At 51.0% G+C, this 26,329-nt stretch overlaps 1 protein-coding gene across 4 annotated transcripts in view; it reads right to left on the bottom strand.

Annotated features, from left to right (window-relative positions):
- MYT1L (myelin transcription factor 1 like) overlaps positions 1-24,530 on the bottom strand; it is a 153,098-nt gene extending 128,568 nt beyond the window's left edge. For all 4 annotated transcript variants that reach the window (XM_062210119.1, XM_062210118.1, XM_062210121.1 and 1 more), the window contains exons 1-3: positions 24,476-24,530; positions 24,270-24,303; positions 23,943-24,005 (exon numbers count right to left, since the gene is read on the bottom strand). In XM_062210119.1, coding sequence (XP_062066103.1) covers positions 23,943-24,005; positions 24,270-24,303; positions 24,476-24,530 — 152 coding nt within the window. The remainder of the gene's footprint in view (positions 1-23,942; positions 24,006-24,269; positions 24,304-24,475) is intronic.
- Between the last annotated feature and the right edge of the window lie 1,799 nt (positions 24,531-26,329).

Here is a 26,329-nt window from a genome sequence, read left to right on the forward strand (position 1 = left end):
ACGTGGGCCCAGCAGGGACCCTGTCTGTGAGCACAGAGGGGATGTTATCAGGTTGAGGGGATGCACATGCAGGCAGGGGCAGAGGCTCTGGGATCATGGGAAGCTGCATTCCAGGGGAGAGCTGCAGCTCAGGGGACCCGGCTCTTCTCCTCCGTCTTCCATATGCTGAAGCATCCCAAGTTCAACTCGTTCTTGGGATTCACGTGCTTGTCTCATTCCTCCCCTCTGCTCCTTAGCCGTGTGGACAAGCCCCCACCAGCTGGGAGCTTCGTGAGCTTCCCATGGTGACTTAGAGACCCTGCTCCTGGCAGGTGTTCAGGGGCTGTCTGGTAAAAGAACCAATTGCAGTTTTCTCCACTGATTAAAATGGAAGCGCCCGCCCCCTCTTGAGCGGTTATGAGTTACGCAGTCTCCTTCACTAGAGTGAGAACAAGGGTGTTTTGTAACTGGCTCTGATGTTTCAGAGTTGTAACATCCTACACAGCAGCCAGTAGCCCTCTGGCTATGGACTTAAGATTCTAGGAAATAAGCAGCACACTCCCTCAACTGCACTAGTCATATTTCAAGTGCCCCATGCCACACACGACTGCTGGTCACCACACTGCCTCAAGTTCTGTGAGAGCCCAGAACACCCTCCGGGGCTCAGTAAACGTCTGTTCAATGAAAACACAATGGCAAGGGCACTGTATGCTGAAGGGCAGAGGATGAGGGCAAGGGCAATGGAGGAGGCGCCAGCTCAGAGCCGACTCAGGACAGGCTGCTCTTCAGTGTCCGTAGCCCTAGGCACCACCTGCTGACCACAGCCCAGTCCAACTCCGCCTTCCATGGTGGCAGGGTGGAGCGGGACAGGACTCTCAGGCCCACAGGTGCCCCCAGAGGGCTGCAGAGGAGCCCCCAGGTGCTCTGGCAACCATTGCTGCTGGCCCCCACCCCCACCAGGTTTGATGGCATCCCAAATGCCAGGAGCACATCTAGAGCATTTGACAGATGACAACGTTTACTCACAATCATCCCCACTGTGCAAATCACTATATAATACGCAGTACTGGAACATGGCAATAGCCATATACTGTGTATCTTTTCACACAGCTAAACCTTGAAGGAGCTGCTTACCACAGCCACTTGTTAGCAGACGGCAGCTGAGGAAAACCATCTCCTGAGACTCCCAGATGTGTCCATGGAAGGGCTAGTCCACAGAACTCAAGCACGGATGCTGGCAGTGACCTTATCTCGGGAGAATTCTGCCAAGTACCGTCTTGAGGGCCATGTCATTTAGAGCGTCCAGTGACAGAGTGAAAAAGGAACTCTTGCTAGCTTAGAAATGAGAAGAGCTGGGTTTTAGCCTGGTTTAAGCTGTTTAAAGTTCCAAATGGAAGAACTGCCTGCATCCACATCTCTATGATCTTCTACACTCACTTGCACATCTCAAAATGTCTTTCAGTCATTGCAGCTTTTATGATCCCTTTGTTGTTAACTTGGCTTAAAGAAGTTTCAGGTTTTTGCATCAAGGTAGTCCAGAAAATTATTACTTGGTATGGGATTCTCTCAAGGAACTCACATATTTACATAATATGTACATACATATTATGTACTACATGCTCTGAAGGCTCATTTCCATGCTGTTTAAAAAATATTTATTTGAAATTCAGAGAGAGGAGAGAGGAGGAATTGAAGGAAAGGGAGAGGGGGAAGGAGGGAGGGAGGGAGAGAGGGAGGGGCGAGCGAGCACATGCTTGCTCAGCCATCCACTGGTTTACTCCCCAAATGCCACAACAGCTAGGACTGGTACAGACCAAGGCCAGGATCTCAGTCCAGGTCTCCCATATGGCTGGCAGGGGCTCAAGTACTTGATCCATCACCTGCTGCCACCCAGGGTGCACACTGGTAGGAAGCTGGACCAGGAGTGGAGCACAGGTGGGAACCCAGGCATGCCGACACAGCGTGAAGGTGACCCAAGTGGGGCCCACACCACAGTGACATGCACCTGCCCTTCGTGCAATTTTTAGTGTTTTCCTTGACGTTTTCATTTGCTCAGTTTTAACGGGATCAGGAGATGGGATGGGGAATAACTGTTCCCAACTCTCACTGCAGTGGCTGACAAGGGAGACTGGGGTAGAACTGCCTCCCACCCGCTCCCTACCCCCTGTCAGTGAGGCTGAGAACATAGAGAATGGCCAGCGTCAATGGAAAACTTGCCAGTGCTTCTATGTAATCTCATCTCACAGATGATGTTTTCCTTCTGCTACTTTCATTTTGTCAATGATTATTTTGGCACAACAGAAACAGTACTGAACAAAATGCTGGGGCACTGAGTTCTAATCCCAGCTCAGGGAAAACCAGCTCTGCTTATAGAACACTACGTGCCTGTTCTGGATTTTCTGGAGCCTTTACACGGGGGAATTCCTCAAACCTTCATGACTCTGCGCCAACACCACTATAGTCCCCCGCTGTGAGTGACGGTCTCAGCAGCACACAGCCGAGCAAGCACGGTCAGGAGTTTCTAACCCCTTCTCTGTATCACGGATTTCTAAAGAGAAAGACTGATCCTATCTTACTTTCCCATTGAGCCAACGTAAGGATTCATTCAAGCAATATCATTTTTTTGTATCATGAGTGTGTGCTTAATAAGTATTTGTTAACACTAAGAACAGGGACAAGCCGAGAGGACTCACCTTGAGTTCTGTTATTCAATACAGTACTGGAAATCTTAGCCATAGCAACAAGAGAATAAAATAGAGGACACCCAAATGAGAATGGAGGTGCAGAATTACCTGTTTGCAGACAACAGGATTTTTTATAGAAAAACTTACAGCTTCCACTAAAAAACTGTTACAACTGATAAATGAATATAGTGAAATTTTAGGATACAAAATCCATTATAAAAATCAGTAGCTTTTTAATACATCAGTAGTGAAATTTCTGGGAAACAAATCAAGAATGCAACTCCCATTCACAATAGCTACAAAATCCTCCAGAAATAAATTATCCAACTAAGTGAATTATGTCTATAATGACAAGTATGAAACACTGATGAAAGGAACTGAAGAGGACACACACAAAAGTGGAAAGACATCCCACGTTCATGGATCAGGAGAATTAATACGTTAAAATGCTTAACCTACTCAAAGAGATCTACAGTGTCATTGCAATTCCTATCAAAATGCTAACGACACTGTTCACAAAAATGGAGGGAAAAAACTATTAAAATTTGAGTGAACCAAAAAAGGCCCCAAATAGTTGAAGCACACATGAGCAAAAAGAACAATAAGGGAAATGTATTTATAATACATGACTTCAAAATGTACTACAGAATCATAGCAAGCAAACAGTATAATACTGACATAAAAACAATATAAAGACAAGTGGAAGAGCGTAAGGAACCCAGAAATAAACCCACACAAGTACAGCCAACCTGAGTATTTACAAAGACAGAACATTTTTGGAGAAGGGGACGTCTCTTCAATAAATGATGTCAAGAAAACTAGACATCCACATGCAAAAAGTTAATTAATTAAAATGAAAAGCCAAAGAAATAAAATATCCACATATCCCTCACCATACACAAAAATCAAAAATGGATCAAAAAACATAAGCAGAAGACTGAAAACTATAAAACTACTGGAAGAACATGTAAGAGAAATGCTTCAGGACATGGTCCCGGGTAAGGTTTTTGGATATGGCTCTAAAGGCAAAGGCAACAAAACAAGATTTGACAAATGGGATTACATCCAACTAAAACATTTCTGTACAGCACAGGATATAATTAACAGGTGGAAGAGACAGCATACTACAGAAAACATCTGCAACTGCTTAATCTCCATAAAAAGGAACTCAAACAACTCAATCAAAAATTATAAAAGTCCAGATAAAAAATGGACAAATGATATGAACACACATTTCTCAAAATGGCCAACAAAGTTTATGAAAAACACTCCATATCACAAATCAGCGAAATGCAAGTCAAAACCACCATGAGATAACACACCACCAGTCAGCACAGCCATTATTACGGAGACAGAAGACAGCAAGTACTGACGAGGAGGCCAAGAAACGGGATGCTGCTGGCCGGAGTGTAAATTACTCCAGCCATTACGGAAAACAGCATGAGGTCCTCACAATTCCACAAATACAACTTGCATAGGATCCAGCCATCCTGCTGCTGGGAATACACCCAAAGGAACAGCAGCCAGCAGGCTCAAGAAATATCTGTGCTCCAGAAGTACTGTGTAGCACAACAGCCAAGATACGGAATCAGCCTGGGTGTCCACTGATGGATGAACGGAGAAAGAAAACGTGTTGTCTATACTGATGGATGAATGGAGAAAGAAAACGTGTTGTCTATAGACAATGGAACATTATTCAGCTGCAAAAAAAAAAAAAAGACACTTCTGTCATTAGCAGCAACATGGATGGGACTGGTAGATGTTAAGTGGAATAGGTCAGACACAAAGACAAATACTTTATGTTCTCCCATGGGAAAGCCAAAAGATTGATCTCAACAAAGAGAGAATAACCAGCAGTGCCCAGAGCCTGGGCAGGTGTGGGGAGGGCAGCGGGGAGGACACTTAGTAGGTACAGGGCTGCCGCTGGATGGAGAAAGGACTTCTGACATCCTGCAGCACAGCAGGGAAGCTATGGCTGGCAACACTTAACTGTCCACTTCAAAATAGTGAGAAGAGAGAATCTGGAATGTTCCCAACCCAAAGAAGCACTGTATGTCTGAGGTGATGGGTTTGACAACCACACTGTACCTCATACATACAACACAGACAACTGCCATGTGCCAATTAAAAAGTAAACACAATGACTTTAAATTAAAAACATGTATTTTAAAATGTCAAGCCTTATGGATTCTATATATTATGCATGAAAAAATTTGCTGAGGGAACAGATTGAGAGATTCATTTGTTTCATTCAGAATCATTTTACTGAGCAGTGCACAGGGTCCCCAACCTCAGGGACCACAGTGTGCAGCAGCCACATCAGTTCTCACAGATGTGACTTTCTTAATCGTATGTCATCATTACTGATTCCCAGACTTCCCCTGGGTGTGTAAAACTCCCTTGCCTACTTGGGCATCCCCTCGGGCTCATTCTCACCTGCTCTCACCTGACCTCGTGCACCTTGGGACCCAGTACTGGCCGCCCCAGGAAAGCCTTGCTCCTCCATGGCCCGGTCTCTTGCCTCCTAGACCCAAGATTTCACTGGTGGGTTCTCATTTTGGTGGGGCACAGACTGCAGCCTGGCCGAGGGAGGGGCACCAAGGATGATTCTGGAAACTGTCCATTTCGTGATGTCTTTGTTCTACTGTTGATTGTAACTGATGGCTTGTCTGGGTATACATCTAAATTGCAAAGCATCTCCCTCAGGACATGAGATATCTTTTCTTGCTCTCCTTTCTTGTGACAGTGTGAAAAAGCCCAATGCTGTTAAAAACAGTTGATCCTTTGTGTGTGGCCACTGGATGCTTTCAGGGGCTCCACAGACAGGGACCTGAGACTCCTGGGTAAATTTGCTCAGTGGCAGGTATATTTCCACATGTTGTGCTATACCCCTGTAGGCCTGTGTTGATCTCAAAGTCAGATCAAAGAAATTTTTTAAATGATGTCTTCTACCATTTCTTCGTTTCCTTCCTTCCTTCCTTCCTTCCTTCCTTCCTTCCTTCCTTCCTTCCTCTCTCTCTCTCTCTCTCTCTCTCTCTCTCTCTTTCTTTCTTGACAGGCAGAGTGGATAGTGAGAGAAAGAGACAGAGAGAAAGGTCTTCCTTTTGCCGTTGGTTCACTCTCCAATGGCCGCTGCGGCCAGCGCATTGTGCTGATCCGAAGCCAGGAGCCAGGTGCTTCTCCTGGTCTCCCATGCGGGTGCAGGGCCCAAGCACTTGGGCCATCCTCCACTGCCTTCCCCGGGCCATAGCAGAGAGCTGGACTGGAAGAGGGGCAACCGGGATAGAATCCGGCACCCCAACCGGGACTAGAAGCCGGTGTGACGGCGCTGCAAGGCAGAGGATTAGCCTGTTAAGCCATGGCGCCGGCTCGTTTTCTTTGTTCTCTTTGGAATTACTATTATTTGGATGTTGTACTTACTGGACTGCTTTTTCCCATTATCTTCATTTCCATTTTCTTCACAATTTGTTTTTCTAACTGGGATATCTCTTCAAGTTAATCTTCAATTCTCCTGAGTTTTTATTTCTTGCTATCTTTTATCTTTCAGAATTTCTTAGGGTTTTTGTTTTCTGAATGAGTCTTTTCATTCCTTTGAGAATATTGTAATTTTCTGTTGTAAATTTTCTTCTCCTACAGAAGCTCTGTGTTCTGAAGCTGTTTGTTAGGCTTTACTGTTTTCACCTCTGAGCCATTTTCCACCTGTCTAATCTCTGGCTATGCCAGCCCAGATGGGGTGGGGCTGTGTTGGCTGTGACCTCAGGGGCAGGGTCCGAGAGGCAATTCTTCCAGGTGGCCCAGCATGGGGGCCTCCATGTCTCCCTGCTGGGTTGGTCAGAACCCCAAAGAAGGCTTCTTCAGCATTCAGGGCACAAATGCCGCCACGTCCTCCTGTTTGTCCTCCACGGTCTGGGTGAGGTCATGAGAGACCTTGCTTGTTGCCTCGGGAGGACCGTTCGTTCCCCAGGCAGGCCTGCCCCATCTCAGAGTGAGGGTGAGCAGGCTCCCTGCTGCATGGAGCAGAGGCGCATCCACAAAGGCAGAGCCGTTTCCTGCTTTCAGACCCGCCCTTGCCTCCCCCTGCAGGAGCCCCTGGTGCCACCAGCTCTGGACCTCAAGGGCTTCCACGAGACTTCGGGCTGTGCTTCAGGTGTCGTCAACGACAGCCTAACATCCAGCTTTTCTCGTGGGGTGGAGGTTGACCAGGCAGTGCTCAACTGTTTTAGTCCTTCCAAGAAATTCAGTGTTTATTCTTTATTTTTATTACTTGAAAGGCACAGTAACAGAGAGTGAGAGTGAGTAAGCGAGAGAGACACTTTTCATCTACTTGTTCACTTTCCAAGTCCTAAAAGAGCCAGGGCTTGGCCAGGCCAAAACCCAGAACCCAGAACTTCAGCTGGGTTCCTTTGTGGGTGGCAGCTCTGAAGCACTTGAGCGACACCTGCTGCCTCCCAGGAGGCCATCAGCAGAAGCTGGATTGGAAGCAGAGGAGCCAGGGCTCAACACCTGTCCCTCTAGCTTAGTTACTATAACCTAGAACGCTCTGCACTTACAAACAAGAGTCTGTAGTGTTTTTGTGGAGAGGTCTGCAAAGCTGCAACAGCTAATCAGTGCACTTGACCTTCACCTTAAACCTGGATAGGCTCCAGCAATTTTTAAGAACTTAGTTTTGGCTACACAGTTCCCACACCTTTTAGATTTCACCGAATGCGCACATCTACCCTTCATTAAGGGTATCCATTTTCATCCTTCTCACCCTACAGTCCTATTCCCTCTTCTACCTACCCTCGAGACCACTGTAAGCTGTACCTTCTTCAAGTCATTCCTGATCATCCTGAAATTCAGGATCATCAATCTTTATGATTTCATACCACAGACTTATCATCTCAGTTTTACTCTGGTTTTCTCTTTGGCTATTGGGACCCTGCCTTATTTATTGTTTTTTGACAGGCAGTTAGACAGAGAGAGAGACAGAGAGAAAGGTCTTCCTTCTGTTGGTTCACCCCACAAATGGCCACTATGGCTGGTGTGCTGTGCCGATCAGGAGCCAGGTCCTTCCTTCTGGTCTCCCATGTGGGTTCAGGGCCCAAGCACTTGGGCCATCCTCCATTGCCTTCCCCAGGCCACAGCAGAGAGCTGGACTGGAAGAGGAGCAACCAGGACAGAATCCAGTGCCCCAACCGGGACTAGAACCCCGGAGTGCTGGCACCGCAGGCGGAGGATTAGCCAAGTGAGCCGCGGTGCCATCCAGGGACCCTGCCTTATAATTAAATAATTCTAAGTCCCCCTGTGCCAAGTAGAGGGGTGCGTATTTGCTACTTTTTCCATATTGATTTATTTTACTGACCCTTTTGGTACTGGCTAGTTCAGTATTTTTAAAAGATTTATTTATTTATTTGACAAGCAGAATTAAAGAGAGAGAGAGGTATGGAGGGAGGGATGGATAGAGAGGTAGGAGGGTGGGAGAGAGAGAAAGAGAGAGAGAGAGAGAGGTCTTCCACCTGCTAGGTCACTCCCCAAATGTCTGCAATAGCCATAGCTGGGCTGTGGTCAGGAGCTTCTTCTGGGTCTCCCTTGTGGGTGCAGGGGCCCAAGGACTTGGCCTTCTTCTACTGAATTCCAAGGCCACAGCAGAGAGCTGGATCAGAAGTGGAGCAGCCAGGACTAGAACCAGTGCCCATATGGGATGCCGATGCAGCATGCAGAGGCTTAACACACAGATCATACAGGCCTCACAGCCCCCACAGACCGCACAGATCATACAGGCCTCACAGCCCCCACAGACCGCACAGATCATACAGGCCTCACAGCCCTCACAGACCGCACAGATCATACAGGCCTCACAGCCCCCACAGACCGCACAGATCATACAGGCCTCACAGTCCCCACAGACCGCACAGATCATACAGGCCTCACAGCCCCCACAGACCGCACAGATCATACAGGCCTCACAGCCCCCACAGACCGCACAGACCACAATGCCACCTCCTGCCCCATCAGTCTTCAGGTTTGGTTCTACTGGCACTTGACTTTCAGTGGCATGCCTGCTGCTTCGTTTCTGTCTAGACGACATTTTGCCCCTCTGCCATTTCCACTACAGTGTTGTGAGTGTTAAAGACCAATGACTCCAACAGTTAATCTGCCGCTTGGCATAGGATCAGCGAGTGAAGCTTCTGTACACATACGCTGCCCAATGAGATGGCTAGCAGGACACGCACGGTGCTGCCCTCCTGGCACCTCTGTCCCATCAGCTTGCAGCAGGAGCAGGGTGGGGACCTCGGTCTATGAGCGACAGCATCTGTGCCCAGGATTTCCAGGCACAGGGGATATGCAGAGGAGCAGGCAGCATGGGGCGAGTTGTGGCAGATCCCAGCAAGCACACTGTGTTATTCAGGTATGATCCTTCTGGTGTCTGTGTGGAGCATGAGGTCATGCGATGTCTGTGTATACGTGCAACTACACCTGTGTCATCTACCTCTTTATCCATCATTTCATATCTTTACTTTCCATCGATCGATCGATCCATCCATCCGTCCATCCATCCAATCTGCCATCAGACAGTGGACAGAGTGGAGCAGGGAGGTGGCCTCTGTCTGCCTCTGTGGCACTGAAATCTGAGACATGTGGGTCAAGCACTTCCTTTTCCTTCTGATTCTATGAAGCTGCTCTAGCCTTGCAGAATGCAGACCTAGCACTTAGTAGGTCCTCAGGGTGGTTCTCATCCAGTGCTTTTGCTTTAATGAGCACCTCACTTACTTAAAGCAAGTGGCAAGACGCTCTGATGAAAATGCTCCATTTCCAGTGGGTCCTGTCCAGCAGGGCACCCAGAGCCTCCCTCAGGGGACCTGTGCATAGGGACAGGTTTCCCACGGGGTTTCCTCAAACACAGCCAGGTCTACTGTGGGTGAGCTCGGAGATGGAGAACTACTTTCTGCTTAGAGACACGCAGTACTGCTTTCTCCATGTCTGTGCAGGGAATCTGCAGAGGGGTCTGGGGAGGAGCCATGGACTGCACGGCCACATCTAGGCAGGAGCATCCTCAGCTCACAAGTAAGATGACTGGACTCATTCATGAGTATATGTAAATGACGCTGCTGCTACAGTGCCTAAAACCATTTTCTCTGTCTCCAAATTTAATCATTCTAAAAAGACCATAATTTCTCTTTTCTATGAATTTTCATAGGAGTTGCTTACTATCTCCACCTCCTATGCAGAAAAGAAATCTCAGTTCTCCAAAATGCCAGGGCTCTTAGATTTCCCCTTGGGAAAAGGTGAGCGGTCTGCAGGCAGAATGGCTGGATCTGACACTGCCCGCTGTGTGAGTGGCTTCATCACCATGGCCTCAAGCTCCTCCCCTGTCAAACGAAGGGGTGATCACATCCCTGGAGGTCTTCAGCTGAACTTTCTGGAGTCACAGGTGTTGGTTGAGTGGTATTTTGGGGCCTCTGAAGGGGTGGAGGGGCTGCTCCCTTCAAGTGAGAGCAGCTCTGCCCCCTGCTGGGCACATGCTCAGGCTGCTTATTCCAGAGGAGACTTTTTTTTTTTTTTCTGACAAGCAGAGTGGACAGTGAGAGAGAGACAGAGAGAAAGGTCTTCCTTTTTCTGTTGGTCCACCCCCCAGTGGCTGCTGTGGCCAGCACGCTGTGGCCGGTGCACTGCGCTGATCCGAAGCCAGGAGCCAGGTGCTTCTCCTGGTCTCCCATGCGGGTGCAGGGCCCAAGCACTTGGGCCATCCTCCACTGCCCTCCCGGGCCACAGCAGAGAGCTGGACTGGAAGAGGAGTGACTAGGACAGAATCCGGCACCCCGACCGGGACTAGAACCCGGGGTGCCGGTGCCGCAGGTGGAGGATTAGCCAAGTGAGCCGCAGTGCCAGCCTCCAGAGGAGACTTTTATGGAGATGTGAGAGGTCAGAGGCTACCAGCTCCCTGAGTGCCAAGGCCCTTTGTTCCTGGATTCCTTAGGGTCTCCTTTAACAGTTCCTACTGCAATGCTGTTCTTCATACAATGTTTTTGGAAATATGCCATTCTCAAAAATTAAAAAAATACCAGGCACAAAAAAGAAATGAGTAAGGACCAGTGTACAGAGTGTGGACCCTCAGGGATGTGGGCTTCTCAGTGTTGGATGCTACGTGACACACATGACATATCCTCCTACCACTGCACAGAAAACCAGACAGAACCTGAAGCACACAGCTGGGAGCTAGCAGAGTGGAAGCACTCACAAGGCCGAGGTGTGGCCCAGGAGCAGTGTCCTTGGCAAAGACCAAGTCAGACAGCCCTGGGTCCTGCCCTCTGCCCTCCATGGGTTCAGGGCCAGGTCTGGAGACTGCTGGACAGTCCTGGCCCCAAGTGCAGGCCTCAGGACAGATGAGTCCCTGAGACTGGTCTTGGCCCTGCTGAGGGTGGGCGCTCTGGCTTTGAACTTCAAGGGAGCCACACTCGATGTGCAGACCTGTCGTCCACAGTGATTTTGCTCTCCTAAGTTCTCTCACATCAAACAATGTCTCAGGGCTGAGCACTTGTGTAAGTGTCACCCTGGGCGCTAACTCTACATCAGGAGATGGCCGCCAACAGATACACCACGGAGGTTCTTGCCATGCCATTGCCTGCAGTTCTCTCCCTGGTGCTAAACCTAGGCTGGCCCAGACGCCTGCTCCGTCAGCCTCCACATGCCGGGCACTGCCTCCCAGGTGCAATGTCTCAGCCATTCCTCTTTCTTCGTCCCTGCGCCACGGCTCAGGTCACCTGCTTAGCTGCTGCTCCTTCCCAGATGCAGGCTGCAGGTGCACAGGTCCTCCTTCGAGGCATCCTGTGTCTGCAGGCCACACTCTCCTAGTCTTGCTTTGCCTTCTGTCCTTTGTTCTCCCTTGCTATCTGTGTTCCCCCCCCAGGTGCCACCGGAGCACCTCCCATGCAGACACCTGCCACATGGGAAGAGACCAGCAGCACCTGGCACAGCTGGCGCGTCTCACAGTTCCTTTTCCACTGCTCCCCCTCTGGCCTGAAGCACCTGCTTTCCTCTCTGCTTGGCTCCTTCCTCACCTGTCATCACACTGATGAGGGGTCTCATCCAAGAGAAGGGGACCTCGGAGCACAGAGATAGCAGGCGTGGGTGGAGAGAAGTCAGGTGTCCCTCTCCTGTACCTGTGAGGCTGTGGGAAGTTGGGTGGCATGTTTGCCACTTGTAGGATTACAGTTGGTACCAGAAAGAAGGTTCTAGCACTGTCAGTCCCCAGGGCAAGGCATAGGGGCAACGGAGATGATGATGGAGGTGTGGGCAAAGGTGTGGATGGTGACCCAAGAGTGAACCTCAGCTGTCCCATTCACCCTAGAAGTCAAGCTTTGTCAGCCATCTGCCCTACAAACCAGCCCAAGGTAAAGGGTGAAGAAACATGACAAGTTGAGAGGCATCACTCACAAATTCAAAATTAAACCCAGGGGCAGTTATTGAGGCCCAGACATCCTGGCTGCTTGCTGGCTAAGGGGATTCAATTGACTAGGGCATAGGGCCCCCTGGTGGCCCTGATGTCCCCGGCATGGTGTCCTGACATCTGCTGATCCTCCTGGAGGTCCTGGTGTCTCTGCTGACCCTGGTGGCCCTGATGTCCCCGGCATGGTGTCCTGACATCTGCTGATCCTCCTGGAGGTCCTGGTGTCTCTGCTGACCCTGGTGGCCCTGATGTCCCCGGCATGGTGTCCTGACATCTGCTGATCCTCCTGGAGGTCCTGGTGTCTCTGCTGACCCTGGTGGCCCTGATGTCCCTGGCTTGGTGGTCCTGAAATCCCTGGCATGGTGGTCCTGGTGTCTGCTGATCCTGGTGGCCCCGGTGGCTTTGTGATCTTGGTGGCGCTGGTGGCCCTGGTTTCTGACCACTCTGCTTTTCTCCAAAGACCTGTGCCTGGAATGCAAAGCTGGGCAGTGGCAGGAAGTGGGAAGACTGGTGCTTCTGGTATTCTGACTGGCAGGAAGCAGCAGCTCTCTGCCCAGCGACCTGCTCTATTCAGCTCTGGAGGGGCCAGCCCGGGAGAAAGGGAGCTGCGAGGAGCCTCTAAGGAAAATGCCATTCCTACTATGCTAACTATTCCTTCCTCTGTACTCTTCTGGCCAAGGCACTGTTAAATAAAACCATCGATCATTAAAAAATAATTCTGTTAAAACAACTCCTTTCTGAACAAGAAGGAAGTATCTTAGAAATGACTGCATTCACCACTGTCCCCGCAGGACAACAGGAGTGTCCTGGTCTGCTGGTGGGAAGGCGAGCAGACCCTGCCCCACAGGAGCCTCCTGGTCTGCTGGTGGGAAGGCGAGCAGACCCTGCCCCACAGGAGCCTCCTGGTCTGCTGGTGGGAAGGCGAGCAGACCCTGCCCCACAGGAGCATCCTGGTCTGCTGGTGGGAAGGCGAGCAGACCCTGCCCCACAGGAGCCTCCTGGTCTGCTGGTGGGAAGGCGAGCAGACCCTGCCCCACAGGAGCGTCCTGTTCTGCTGGTGGGAAGGCGAGCAGATCCTACCCCACAGGAAAGAGCCCTGTGCTCCTCCTCACAGTACCCAACCTAGGGACAGAGGGAGAGTTATAACGAAGAATCTGCAAATCCCACATGACTTATACCATGGAAAACTTGAAAAAAGTCAAAGTGAAAGAACCTGTGTAAACTACAGTGCGACTACAGGATGGAGGGTTGCCGTGAAAATTAAAATTAAAGTATTCAATGACACGAGAAAAGCACATACTATAATGTTAAGTAAGAAAAGAGAAATAAAAATTATGTATATAATATGAAACAACAAAGGGGAAGTACCTCAAGACATCAATATAGGCAAAGGGTATTTTTGGGTAATGCTGAAAAAGCAAAGGCATCAAAAGCAAAACTAAAGCAATGGGTTTATATCAAACTCAGAGCAAAGAGAAAACCAACAGGGAGGGATTAAATATTTGCAAACTATTCAACTCACAAGGGATTAAACCCAGAATATGGATGGAACTCAAAACATTTAACAGCAGGAAAAGTAATAAGCAATCCATTTTAAAATGGGCTAATGACCTAACAGACATTTCTCAAAGACAAATCAATGGCCAAACAAGCCAATGAAAAACCACGCTCAACATCACTGTCACAGAAACTTGCAAATCAAAGCTACAATGAAATACCATCTCATTCCAGTTAGAATGCCTACTACAAGACAAAAACAGCAAGTGCTGGTGAGGACGTGGCAAAGGGGAACTCTGCCTGTACTGCTGACAGACATGTGAATTTGAGCTGGCACCAGGGAGAACATGGCGGAGGTCCCTCCCAACTGGGAGAATGAGCCTTCCCTGTGACACGGCTGTCCCACGCTTGGGTAGAGATACAACAGAAACGAAGTCAGTGTACCTAAGAGACAGCTGCAGCACTGGCCATAGTAGGCAAGACATGGAATCAGTCTTGGAGTTCCTGGGCAAACAGATTACAAAAAGTGGCACATACAGAGTGGGCTACTGCTCAGCCACAAGCATGGACGAAATCCTGTCCTTGGTCGCAGTACTGCTGGACCGGAGGGCACAATGTTAAGTGCAAAAAGCCAGGTGCAGAAAGACAAATACAAATGATCTCACTCTCTCTCATAGAAGTAGAAAGCAGAGCAGCGGTGGTTACGGCTGGACAGGGTGTGGAGGGGTCAGCTAGGCAGGGAGCAGTTTTCCAGTGCTCTGCAGCATGAGGAGTGGCTGGAGCCACAGCAAGTACTGCCTGGAGGAAAAGTGGGATCTCCCAACACGTGGAACGGCACTGTGGAGGTGTGCATGCGCCTGTCTTGAGCTCCCCCTCGCATGTGTGACCATGTGTGCTCCTGTCATTCTGCACCCAGAGGCAGAAACACCTGCTGGCATCACTGGCTCTACCGCCACCAGCCTCACTCACTGGATCCTTCCTTTCCTAATTTTCTCCCAGTCCTTGTAGAAGGAAACAGGCATTTCCCCCAGTTTCCGCATCATATCTGAGCCTGTGTGGCGCTTCTCTGGCAGGAACCCCTCCCGGGAGAAGCAGCCTGAAGTGCAGGGAAGTGGAAGCCGCAGGCCTTGTGTCTCCTCATCCGAGCTGAGGGTTTCTGTGCTGGGTGGGGCTAGGGGTCAGAACTTCCCCACAGGCCGGGCAGCTGTGCTGCGGCCAACCCTAGCGGCTCTGGACAGCCCCAGCCCGAGGAATCCCCTCCCTACCTTGTTTCCTTTATTAGAAATCAATTTGGGCTAATTTAAGAAACTTCTATGCTGAAACCCATTCTGGCCTCAGGTAGGTTCAGTCCATCAGTCACTCAGAGCACGTACGCTGTGACTTAGCAGCCAGATCTGGTCCCACAGAGCCTGTGGCTCCATCTGGGCGGGGGAAGGTTACTTTCGGGGCCAGGGCTTGGGGACGTTGAGGCAAGGGGGTGTTGCCTGTGGCATGCTTGGGGGCTAGCAGGCAGGCCTGGCCTGTGAACTGGGATTGGAAGGGAGATGGACAGGGGCTGGTGCCCCCTAGTGGGGCATCCCTGGTTCCTCCCCAGAGCCCACTTCTGCCCGTTCCTCTGGCACAGCTCTCTGTTCTAGGTAAGTGGTGAGGACCATGTGGCCATACTCAGCAAGGCCTGTGACAGACACAGAAGTTCCTGGCCAGGCAGCAGGTGGCAAATCAGTGCAGCCCACAGAGCCTGTTGTCCTCTGGGCTCCTGCTGCTGGGTGCACAGGCTCCTCAGCCCTTCTGATGGACAAATGTCGCTATTTCTCTCCTGCCTGCCGCCCTCTCTGCCCGCCCACTGCCCTTCCTGGCTCTCCAGGGAGTGCCGATGGCTCCTTCAGATGTGCGGCAAGTACTGGATTGGCTGACGGGGATAACTAAGTGTCCACAGCATTGCTAAGTCTCATGCATTATTTATAAACAGGATTTCTTCCAAGATGCTCGCTCCTCCCCAGGGTTTTAGGAAATGCATCCACTGTGTAGGAAACATATCTCTGGCGACGCCAAATACAGCATTAGGTGATATTCACAGCCTCGCAGAGTGGCACTAAATGACGATGAGTGGGTCTTTTAAAATCAGTTGAATTATACGGCTGGGGCCCAGAGCTGCTCTTAACAGCATGGGGAAGACACATTTATCTTAAGGACGTATTCGGAGCCCTGTGAAGGCTCTGGGGGCACTCCTTTCTGAGTAAGAGAAACAAGAGCCAGAAGCACTGGACATCACCTGCAGCCCAGCAGCTGGGCTCTGCTCAGGTGGAGGCTGTGGGACAGAGAGGCAGTGCCTGTGTCTGGCCACACAGGCCTTGTCCTGGCCCTCAGGAAGCTGCGGGTGCAGGCCAGCCTGAGATCACAGGGGCTGCCGTGTCTACAGCCCTAGTCCTACCCCCTGGGAGCATCTGTTCCTTCCCCCCAGAAACGACCTTTGTGACATCCTCAGATGTGTCCTTAGTGGTCAGGTGCACACATCACGATGCAAACAGAAGTGAAGTGGCAGCGAATCTGTCCTGGATTAAAACTTATCCTCACATGATGGTATCAGGAGTGGCATGAGACAGAGTGAGACTGGGGGCACCCTGGCCAGGGTGAGCCCACCCTGCAGCTTCCCAGCAGGTGGGGATGCACCTGGGCTGTGCACAGCTGAGGCCTGCGAGAAGCGTCACCTCTAGCGCTGAGTGTGCCAAGGTCTGTTTGGTGGATTTAGGAATTGCTGGGCTTCAGAGAAAACTCAGGTGTGTGGCGGGGGAGAGGAGAGATGTGTACGGCGCTCACGGCAATGGCCCAAGGGTTCCACTTCAGTCTTGTGCTTGGCCTCTCAGCTCATTTGTTTTGGTCTTCGGCCTCGTCCACACTGTTGCCTCTGTCAGTCTGTCACTGGCTTCCGAGGATAAGCCCATCTTCTTTATCCCTGCAGACATGTTCTGGCCAGGATTCAGGCCTGTGCCTTTGGCTGTGGCTCCAAACCATGAGCATCAGCTGACACAGCTGCTGCGTGTGCAGGGCTGGTGGGAGTAGGGACTGGGCTTTCTAGCAAGTTTCCTGGTGAAGGGGTAACTGTGTTCTGTGGGAGGGGCCCCTGTATTCCCTCCTAATCAGGGAAGGTGGCCTTCTGTCCATTGAGCTGGATTGTGGGTCGGTGATAGCTTTGGGAGTGATACCAGGGTGGCCATCAGTGTCTCAGGAAGTCCCATCTCACTCTTGTGAGGACTCTCACGGGGATCAAAACCATGCCCTGAGATGCATGGCAGGCCTGGTGTCATGAAATCCACTGAGTCTGGCACCCAGAAATGTATCTGGGGGCAGGCAGGCCAAAGCAGGTAGCAGACAGCTTCCTTTCTTAGGATAATGGCTGGAAACCTTTCTATGTTTGTTTTAGTAGAGGATCCGTTCTGATGACAAAGGTTACCTGGCACCCTGAGTGTTATGTGTTTGTACACACACAGTTCATAGTAAGGCCCTAAAGAGCAGCTGCCCTGGGGCTACTGATGTCCCTGGGCCTCAGCGTTGCTACGCGCGCCCTAACTTCCAATTTTACAGTGCCCCTGGTGACTGGGGAAAGGACATATATGCTACAAAGCTCACAGGTGAGGAAGGGTAGCACAAGGGTGGCCCATGAGGGTGGTGGGGGGCTATTAATGCCTGTGGCTTCGTGCAGGCGGCATGGGACCACGGCCTGGTGGCTGCGTGCACGGCGTTTCCATGAGCGCCCCATGGTGCCCTGGTGTGTGTGACCTCGCGTTAACTAGAGCGTTCAGCAGACATGGTGACGGATGCCACGCATCCAAGTGGAGCTTCATTCTTCACACGCAGGGCCTCACTAATTAAAATCAGCTTTGCAATTAAACGTGGAAAATTGTGTTAAACGTTCAAGCGTGGTTAAGAAAAATGCAATTATTTTTAGGGAGGTCTATTTCGATGCAAATGGAATTTCTGTCTGCGTGAAGCTGGTACCAGGGAGGTGTCGGGTTCCTGTCTCTGTCTTCCCCTCTTCCCCTCTGTTCCTTGTTTCCCTTCTTCTTCTTCTTCTTCTTTTTTTTTTTTTTTTGGATTATAGATGCTCCCCTCGGCTGCAGTCTGCAGAGCTGCACTGCCTCTCAGCCAGCAGCTGGCTGCGTTCCCAGGCTTTCCGCAGTCCTCTCTGTCAAGGCAGGAATAATAGAGCCCCTAGGCTGTTGGCAGAATCCAAATGAGGCGTGCATACATCAGGAAGCAAGCCCTCGACTTTCACTCCAGAACAAGCTCCTGTGAAGACAGGCAATTATTCACCCGCGGCTGCCGCCACGGCACTCACACTGGCGGGTGAAGAGGGAGATGAAATGGAAAACCTCTGAATACAGAATGTGCACAAGCCACAGAGAATCCAATAATTTTCTAATAAGAAAAGGGAAGCTGCCATTTGAAGCTTTTAATTTTAAGTTCCAAATTGAATGATTTGACTCAATGTTTTCTAAAGTGGGGGGGACTTAAATACAATATCTATGCCTGCCACCTCACTTAGGGTCTTTGGAGTGAGCAAAGTCTGCAGCTGAACCATGGGTCATATATTTAGTCAGAACTCTGCTCAACAGACAGGTAATTAAATATTGCAGGGGAGGGCTCAGGTAGATAAAGCTCATTACATTTCAGAAATAAATTCAGGGGGTCACAAAGCAGGTGTGTGAAGGACAAATTCTACCTGGGAATCTCAATATCAATTTCAAACTCTCTGTCACTCTGCCTTTCAAAAAATATAAATAAATAAACCAACACACACACACACACACACACAGATCTTCCATCTACTAGGTCACTCCCCAAATGCATGCAACAGCCAAGGAAGGCTTGGCCAGGCCAAAACAAGGAACCAAGAATTCTACCTGAGTCTCCCACACGGGTAGGAGGGTCCCAAGTATTTCAGCCATCACCTGCTCCCTCCCAGGATGTATCAGCAGGGAGGGGAACAGAGTCAAGACTTGGTATCTGGTTCTCATGTGGGATGGGAGTGTCCCCAGCAGTGGCTTAACCTGCTACATACCACATCCAGTCCCTACACCACAACATCTAGCCCCTACACAATATCCACTCCCACAGCACAATACCCAGTCCCTACACCACAACATACATTCCCTACACCATGACACCCCATCCCTACAGACACCCAGTGCCTACACCACAACACCCAGTTCCTACACGATGACACCTAGTCCCTACACCATGACATTCAGTCCCTACACCACGACACCCAGTCCCTACATCTCAAACCCAGTCCCTACACCACAACATCCAATCCCTACACCATGACACCCTGTCCCTACAGACATCCAGTCCCTATACCACAACACCCAATCCCTACACCATGACATTCAGCCCCTACACGACATCCAACCCCTACACCATAAGACCCAGACCCTCCATAATGACACCTAGTCCCTACACCATGACACCTAGTCCCTACACCACAACATTCAGCCCCTACACAACACCCACTCCCTACACAACATCCAACCCCTACACCATGACACCTAGTCCCTACACCACAACACCCAGCCCCTACACCACAACACCCACTCCCTATACAACATACAACCCCTACACCATGACACCCAGACCCTACACAACATCCAGTCCCTACACCACAACACCCAGTCCCTACACAACATCCAATCCCTACACCATGACATCCCATCCCTATAGATATCCAGCCCCTACACCACAACACCCACTCCCTATACAACATCAAACCCCTACACCATGACACCCAGACCCTACACAACATCCAGTCCCTACACCATGACATTCAGTCCCTACACCACGACACCCAGTCCCTACATCTCAAACCCAGTCCCTACACCACAACATCCAATCCCTACACCATGACACCCTGTCCCTACAGACATCCAGTCCCTATACCACAACACCCAATCCCTACACCATGACATTCAGCCCCTACACGACATCCAACCCCTACACCATAAGACCCAGACCCTCCATAATGACACCTAGTCCCTACACCATGACACCTAGTCCCTACACCACAACATTCAGCCCCTACACAACACCCACTCCCTACACAACATCCAACCCCTACACCATGACACCTAGTCCCTACACCACAACACCCAGCCCCTACACCACAACACCCACTCCCTATACAACATACAACCCCTACACCATGACACCCAGACCCTACACAACATCCAGTCCCTACACCACAACACCCAGTCCCTACACAACATCCAATCCCTACACCATGACATCCCATCCCTATAGATATCCAGCCCCTACACCACAACACCCACTCCCTATACAACATCAAACCCCTACACCATGACACCCAGACCCTACACAACATCCAGTCCCTGCACCATGATACCCCATCCCTACAGACACCCAGTCCCTACACAACACCCAGTCCCTACACCACACACCTAGTCCCTACACCACAACACTAAGTCCCTACACAACATCTAATCCCTACACCATGACACCCCATCCCTACAGACATCCAGCCCCTACACCACAACACCCAGTCCCTACACAACACCCAATCCCTACACCACGACAGCCAGTCCCTACATGACATCCAACCCCTATACCACGACACCCAGTCTCTATATGATGACACTTAGTCCCTATACCATGACACCCACTCCCTATACCACAACACCCACTCCCTATACCACAACACCTAGTCCTTATACCATAACAACCAGCCTCTATACGGTGACACCCAGTCCCTACACCATGACAGCTGGTCCCTACACCACAATACCCAGCTCCTACACCATGACACCCAGTCCCTACACAACATCCAGCCCCTACACCATGAACCTAGTCCTCACACCATGACACCCAATCCCCACACCATGACACCCAGTCCCTACCCATGACACCCAGCCCCTACACCATGGCACCTAGTTCCTATACCACGAACCTAGTCCCTTTTACCACAACAACCAGCCCCTATACCACAAACCCAGCCCCTATACCACGAACCCAGTCCCTACACAATGACACCCAGTCCCTACACCACAATATCCAGCCCCTACACCATGGCACCCAGTCCCTACACCACAACATCCAACTCCCTCTGTATCCCCCTGCCCCATCCCTGCACTCCTTATGCACTGGAGTCTAGTGCAAAATTATTATTTAAAAATAAATAATCAAATCCAATTAATTTCAAATGTTCTAGTATAAGTATTGCAAGTAAGGATAAAATGCAAATTTCTGTACGTTGTTTAACATTACTGTAAAATAAACATTAGCAAAATTTGATTACTCTATTTCTTTTATTGGGAAAATTAACAAAAACCTTTAAGAAAATAAATTGACCATTCTTTTGAAGATAAATCAATGAGTATGCTCTTTTCTAAACACCAAGGTGTCCTTTAACACAATGTTTGGTATCAACATGGGAGAAAGTAAAACCATGAGTAAAAGGCCCTAGAGTTTTCCAACTTGGTTTCTCAAAAATACCTTTCTTCTTGGATAGCAACCAAATTGTATATGAGCACAATGAAGTCACTGACCACATGGCAAGACATTCATTGAAAAATTCATCATTAAAACAGCAGAAGTACGGACAGTTTCATCAAAGCACAAACAGGCTTATACCATTCATCATGGTTGGAACAGAGCTGGGCAACTCAGGCATGTGTCTGCAACGTGTCTGGATAGCATCTGCAGCATGTCTGGAGCATGTCTGGAGTGTGTCTGCAGGGTGTCTGGAGCATGTCTGGAGGGCGTCTGGAGAGTGCCTGGAGGGTGTCTGCAGGGTATCTGGAGCGTGTCTGCAGGGTGTCTGGAGCGTGTCTGCAGGGTGTCTGGAGGGCGTCTGGAGCGTGTCTGGAGGGTATCTGCAGGGTGTCTGGAGGGCGTGTGGAGCGTGTCTGGAGCGTGTCTGCAGGGTGTCTGAAGCATGTCTGCAGGGTGTCTGGAGCGTGTCTGCAGGGTGTCTGGAGGGCGTCTGGAGCGTGTCTGGAGGGTGTCTACAGGGTGTCTGGAGCGTGTCTGCAGGGTGTCTGGAGCATGTCTGGAGCGTGTCTGGAGGGCATCTGGAGGGTGTCTACAGGGTGTCTGGAGCGTGTCTGCAGGGTGTCTGGAGCGTGTCTGGAGGGTGTCTGCAGGGTGTCTGGAGAGTGTCTGCAGGGTGTCTGGAGGGCGTCTGGAGCGTGTCTGGAACGTGTCTGTGAGGCTGTATGTACAGGTGTTTGTGGGCCTGGAGGGCTGGCAGCAGGGCGGGGGGGTGCTTTTTAGTCAGTAAGTCTTAAATCAGACAGAAGCAAAGCTGGCTACCACTGAAATCTCAGGGCTCTGACACTGTAATCATCATAAAATGGTGTATACATGTACATCTTATTGACAACAATGAGCTTCTCAGGTTAAGAAGTGAAAATGTAATCTTTTCAATAAAAATTCCTTGTGATACATAAACAAGTAAGACCTGGTGATCTCATTTGGCCACTTGTGAGGCCTCAGGAGATGGCTGATGGGGATGGGGTCCCCAGGCAGTGTCTCCCCCACCCCTACTTCAGACTTGAGGGGACTGGTGACCTGGGAGTGCCTATACCTTTTCCACAGCCCATGGCTGGGCAGTGGCCCAGGGGACCCAGGACCCAGGGCTCTTTCAATTACTCCACGGTACTCTTCTAATTAACTATTTCTGCTAAGATATTAGGAATTCTAATAATTACCTACAGTAAGACTCATGATAAAAGATGGCATTATTTTAAAGATTTTGTTGAAAATTTCCCAGCTTGGGTGTTTCTGTGACTGCTCCCCATCATCCTATTAGAGCCCCGATGGTGAGGATTCTGTGGAAATGCACATGGAGCCTGGGTCTCCAATTCCCTCCTGCAGAGCAGGGTCTCCAGAGCGGGAGGCACTCTGCACAGGTGCGACTACACCTCGCAGACACCGCCTCCTTCCGTGTCAAAGGGAATGCACCTTTGCTGAGAAAGGGAGTGTTTGAGTTCTTGGGAAATTTCACGATATTTCTGCAGAACTATGGCCATGAAATTATATCCAGCTCATTCCTAAGTAACTTTTTTATTCAAATTTAGGACTTCCCCCCCGACAACAGTTTAAGCAGATAAAGCTTAAAAAGTTGACTAACCCAGAGAGTATTAGAAGGAAAAATGGATTGTGCTTGTGGTTTACTAACATGCTTTCTGTTGGAAACAGAAATAATGTGTTTGTCAAATTCTGAGATTAAGATCTTAAAAGAACCTTCACAAAGTAACAGAATAAAGTACTTAGTTCAACACATAACTTGATATTTTAGACAATAGTGATGGCAAGGTAATAAATATAATCATTAGATTCCAGAATTCCCCGAGAAAATGTCCCAGCACTCCTTGGGTGTGTCACAGGACAAGTCAAACACCTGTTCCACACAGATGCTCCTTAAAACTCCTGCCCGCTTCCAAGATGCATGGCGACTTGGGGCAGACTTAGCACTTCCCCTCAATTTTACCAAAGGACAATCGTATCCTAGGCCAGAGTCCCCCCACAGGTTAGTGTTGCTCTCAAAGGGAGTGAGACGACAGACAGCGAGCAGAGGTCCCAGGAGCTGAGCCAGGCTCTGCTCAAGGGGTGCTGGTTAACCTGCACTGACCTCTGTCCTCCCAGCTGAAGGGGGAGAATTACCAGAGAACGTACATCCCCCAAAGTTACCACGTCATCCTACCTGCAGCCTTCCTGCTGACAGGTGTGCCTACAGCAGTGTCCTAGAGCAGAGACGTTGTGTGCAGAAGCCATGCCATAGGCTGACCTGGGAAGGCCGTGACACACTCTGGCAATAATCACCTCCTACACACCTTGTTTTCTACATGCGTGGGAACTGAAGCCTCCATGTGTATGCAGTCAAGGAATCCCGTGGTCCCCAGGTTTCCCTACTGTGGCCCACTGCCCTCACCCTGCAGCTGCCCAGGTGCCATGTGCAGGCAGCATGGGTTCCCCTGGATGAACTGCTGAGTTCTGAGCCAGGCCATAGGTCACATTCGAATCTGCCCCCTACAGCTGCTGGAAGGAGGAAGTGAGGACGAGAATCAAGCTCTCTTCCCAAGGCAGCTGGGAGCCCTGAGTGCACCCCAGCCCTGCTGACGCAGACAGGAACGCGAGGTGGAAGGCGTGGCTTGCTCTGTGCCATCGCCTGTGAGAGTGACGAGTGGCTGAGGTTTTGAGAACCCACACACGAGACAAAAGCCTGAGTTCCTGAGTTCCACCAAGAGAAGCACAGCACAGCGTGTACTGCTCTCCACGGCCCCCACCCCCATGCTTCCAGCATCAGGACTGGGCCCCTCACGAGAAAAGGCAGGCATTACCTTCTATGTCTTGCATATTTGCCACTAACGTGACCACTGCCATCACAGCCAGGCGTGGGACAGCTGCAACAGGAAAGAACAGATTACACACATGCCATGTGCCACAGGCTGGGGCGGGGGCGCCTCCGTGGGCAGCGGACAGAACGAGGGTAGCCCACAATGAACAAGAGGGATCGCAAAACTGAAGGAGGGGAAAATTAGGGGACGCTTTTTATCAGCAAGTCTGGGGGAAGTGACCTCATCGGTGCAGCTGGGTGTGGCTGCATCCAGGAAAAGGTGAGGGTTTGCTGACTTGTGAGGGGTATGTCTCAGATGGAGAGCACTAACCTGAACAGCTCTTGTATGGCTGGCTCCACGGGAACTGCAGAGAGATGGAAAACAGACGAAAAGTTATCACAGACCGCCAGTGCCACTCTTCCACAGAAAACTACCCAAGGGGGCTGTGAGGGTGGCGTCCGCGGAGCCACCGGAGTCCAGGTGCAGGGAGAAGGCAGCCCAGGCCGGCCTCGGGCTGCGGGGAGGCCCACACGTACCTCGGACCCCTTTGGACCGCGTGCGATGGCGCTTCTCCTCGGCGTCCACCTCCATCTGTGGAGAGAGCGGCAGGTGGTCAGCGTCCCTGACTAGCCACGCCCACGACTGCGCTGCCCCCGGCCCCTACAGGGCTGTCTCCCGGGTCTGCTCCCCAAGGGCAGGCAGTAAGGCCACAGTCCTGTGTTATTTCAGGCAGCAGCAGCAGACTTCCATCTTGCAGGGGCTCGTCATTGAGTGTCCCTCCCCCCTCCAACGTGGAGGACGGACACATCGTGCATCAAGCACTTGGTGGGGACACACTGAGTGACTGACAGCAGAGCCAGCAGGTTTCCCAGGAGGTCAGGGCACGTGTGACATGAAGGTCTGACAGGTGGCAAGCAGGGAGGACACCGGCCTTGGGGTTTGCCCTCAGAGCTGTCTCCTTTCTGGGATGCCGCTGTCCACAGGGGCCCAATCACGAGGCCCTACACCCGAGAAAACAGAAACACAGCCACGGGCGGCAGACTCTGACAGGAGCCGGGCAGTGAGGCCCTGCCCAGCAGGCAGAGCGGGGACAGTACAGTTACCCACAGGTGGCCACCTCCCACACAGTCTGCGGGAAGCAAGGCCCGTCCAGAGGGCAGGCACTGAGAGGAGGCTGTGCCTATGTGCTCCTTGTGTTCGTATGGGAGAAAGAGAGATGGTGCCGGTGCTCCCATGGAGACACACAAACATGAATGAAGCAGTCCCTTTGCTGGCACAGCTACAGGCCAAGGAAGTAGCAGGAGCAGACTGGACGCCGAAAGGCCAGCCTGACGGAGCAGAGATGAAGGCTGGGCTCTGGGGCCTCGTGGAGCAGAAGTGGACACAGGCGTGTGAGGCCTGGTCCCCAAGGGTCCAACTGGATAGAAGCTCTTCCTGTGTCCCAGGCAGAGGAAGGTGAGGCACAGAGTAACAAAGACTAACTTAGCAGCAGTTCGAGAGAGCACTGAAGGCCTTAGGACCTGAGCCAGGAGAGCAAGCTCTGAGGAGCTCGGTCCCTGTGGGGAGAGGAAGGCCAACACTGGGGCTCAGTCCAGGGCTGGCCAAGGAGGAAGTCAGAGAAGGAGGAAGTGAGTCTAAGAAGCTTCTGATGGGACAGTGAGTGTGACAGCAGCCAAGTGGGTGCTCGGGGGCGTTCTGCTCTTCCCCGTGGTTTAGGAAGACGCCGGGGGCCAAGCCACTCGTGGTCTCGCTGGCTGGGTTTGCAGTTTGCATAAACAGCACCCTCAGGCTCAGCAGCTCCGAGACTACTCTTCCACAGAGAGAACTCTGAAATGATGAACTGCACTGTGGTCAGAGGCAGAGGAAGCGCTAAGCTGCCGTAAGGCCCTGGGCACCCTTGTGTGTGTCACAGGGAAGCGACACACAGTGGGTGGACCCCAGGACCTAGGAACGTGAGACAGCAGTTGTGTAGGGCTGAGCACTTCTCAGAGGACTGGCCCTCTGGACCGTGTGCTGGGACGTGGAGGCCGGGGCAGGCTCACGCCGACCTTTATCAGAGATGGGGCCCACACACTTCCTCAGGGACCTCTGCATCTCCAGCTCATGAGCTCTGGCCCCATGTTTATCTTTTCTTCACTCCTGCTTTTGGAGTAACTTTTTCTTTGACTTTTTTTTTCCCTGAAAGGCATTCTAAACATGTTTCTACACTCTCGGGCCTTTCAAGTCAATGTGATTACATCCGAAGGCCCCGTTTCAGAACCCATCTTCCCTGTGAGACCAGCTGCGTCCATAGGGCAGGGACCACTCCAAGTTTGGTCTGCCACTCTCACACCTCCAGCAGCTGGCACAGCGGGGACTCAGGGGTGCTGCCAGGCTGTGGTGGCAGGCGG

The sequence above is a fragment of the Lepus europaeus genome, chromosome 13 (genome assembly GCF_033115175.1).
Source record: "Lepus europaeus isolate LE1 chromosome 13, mLepTim1.pri, whole genome shotgun sequence".
Lineage (NCBI taxonomy): Eukaryota > Metazoa > Chordata > Mammalia > Lagomorpha > Leporidae > Lepus > Lepus europaeus.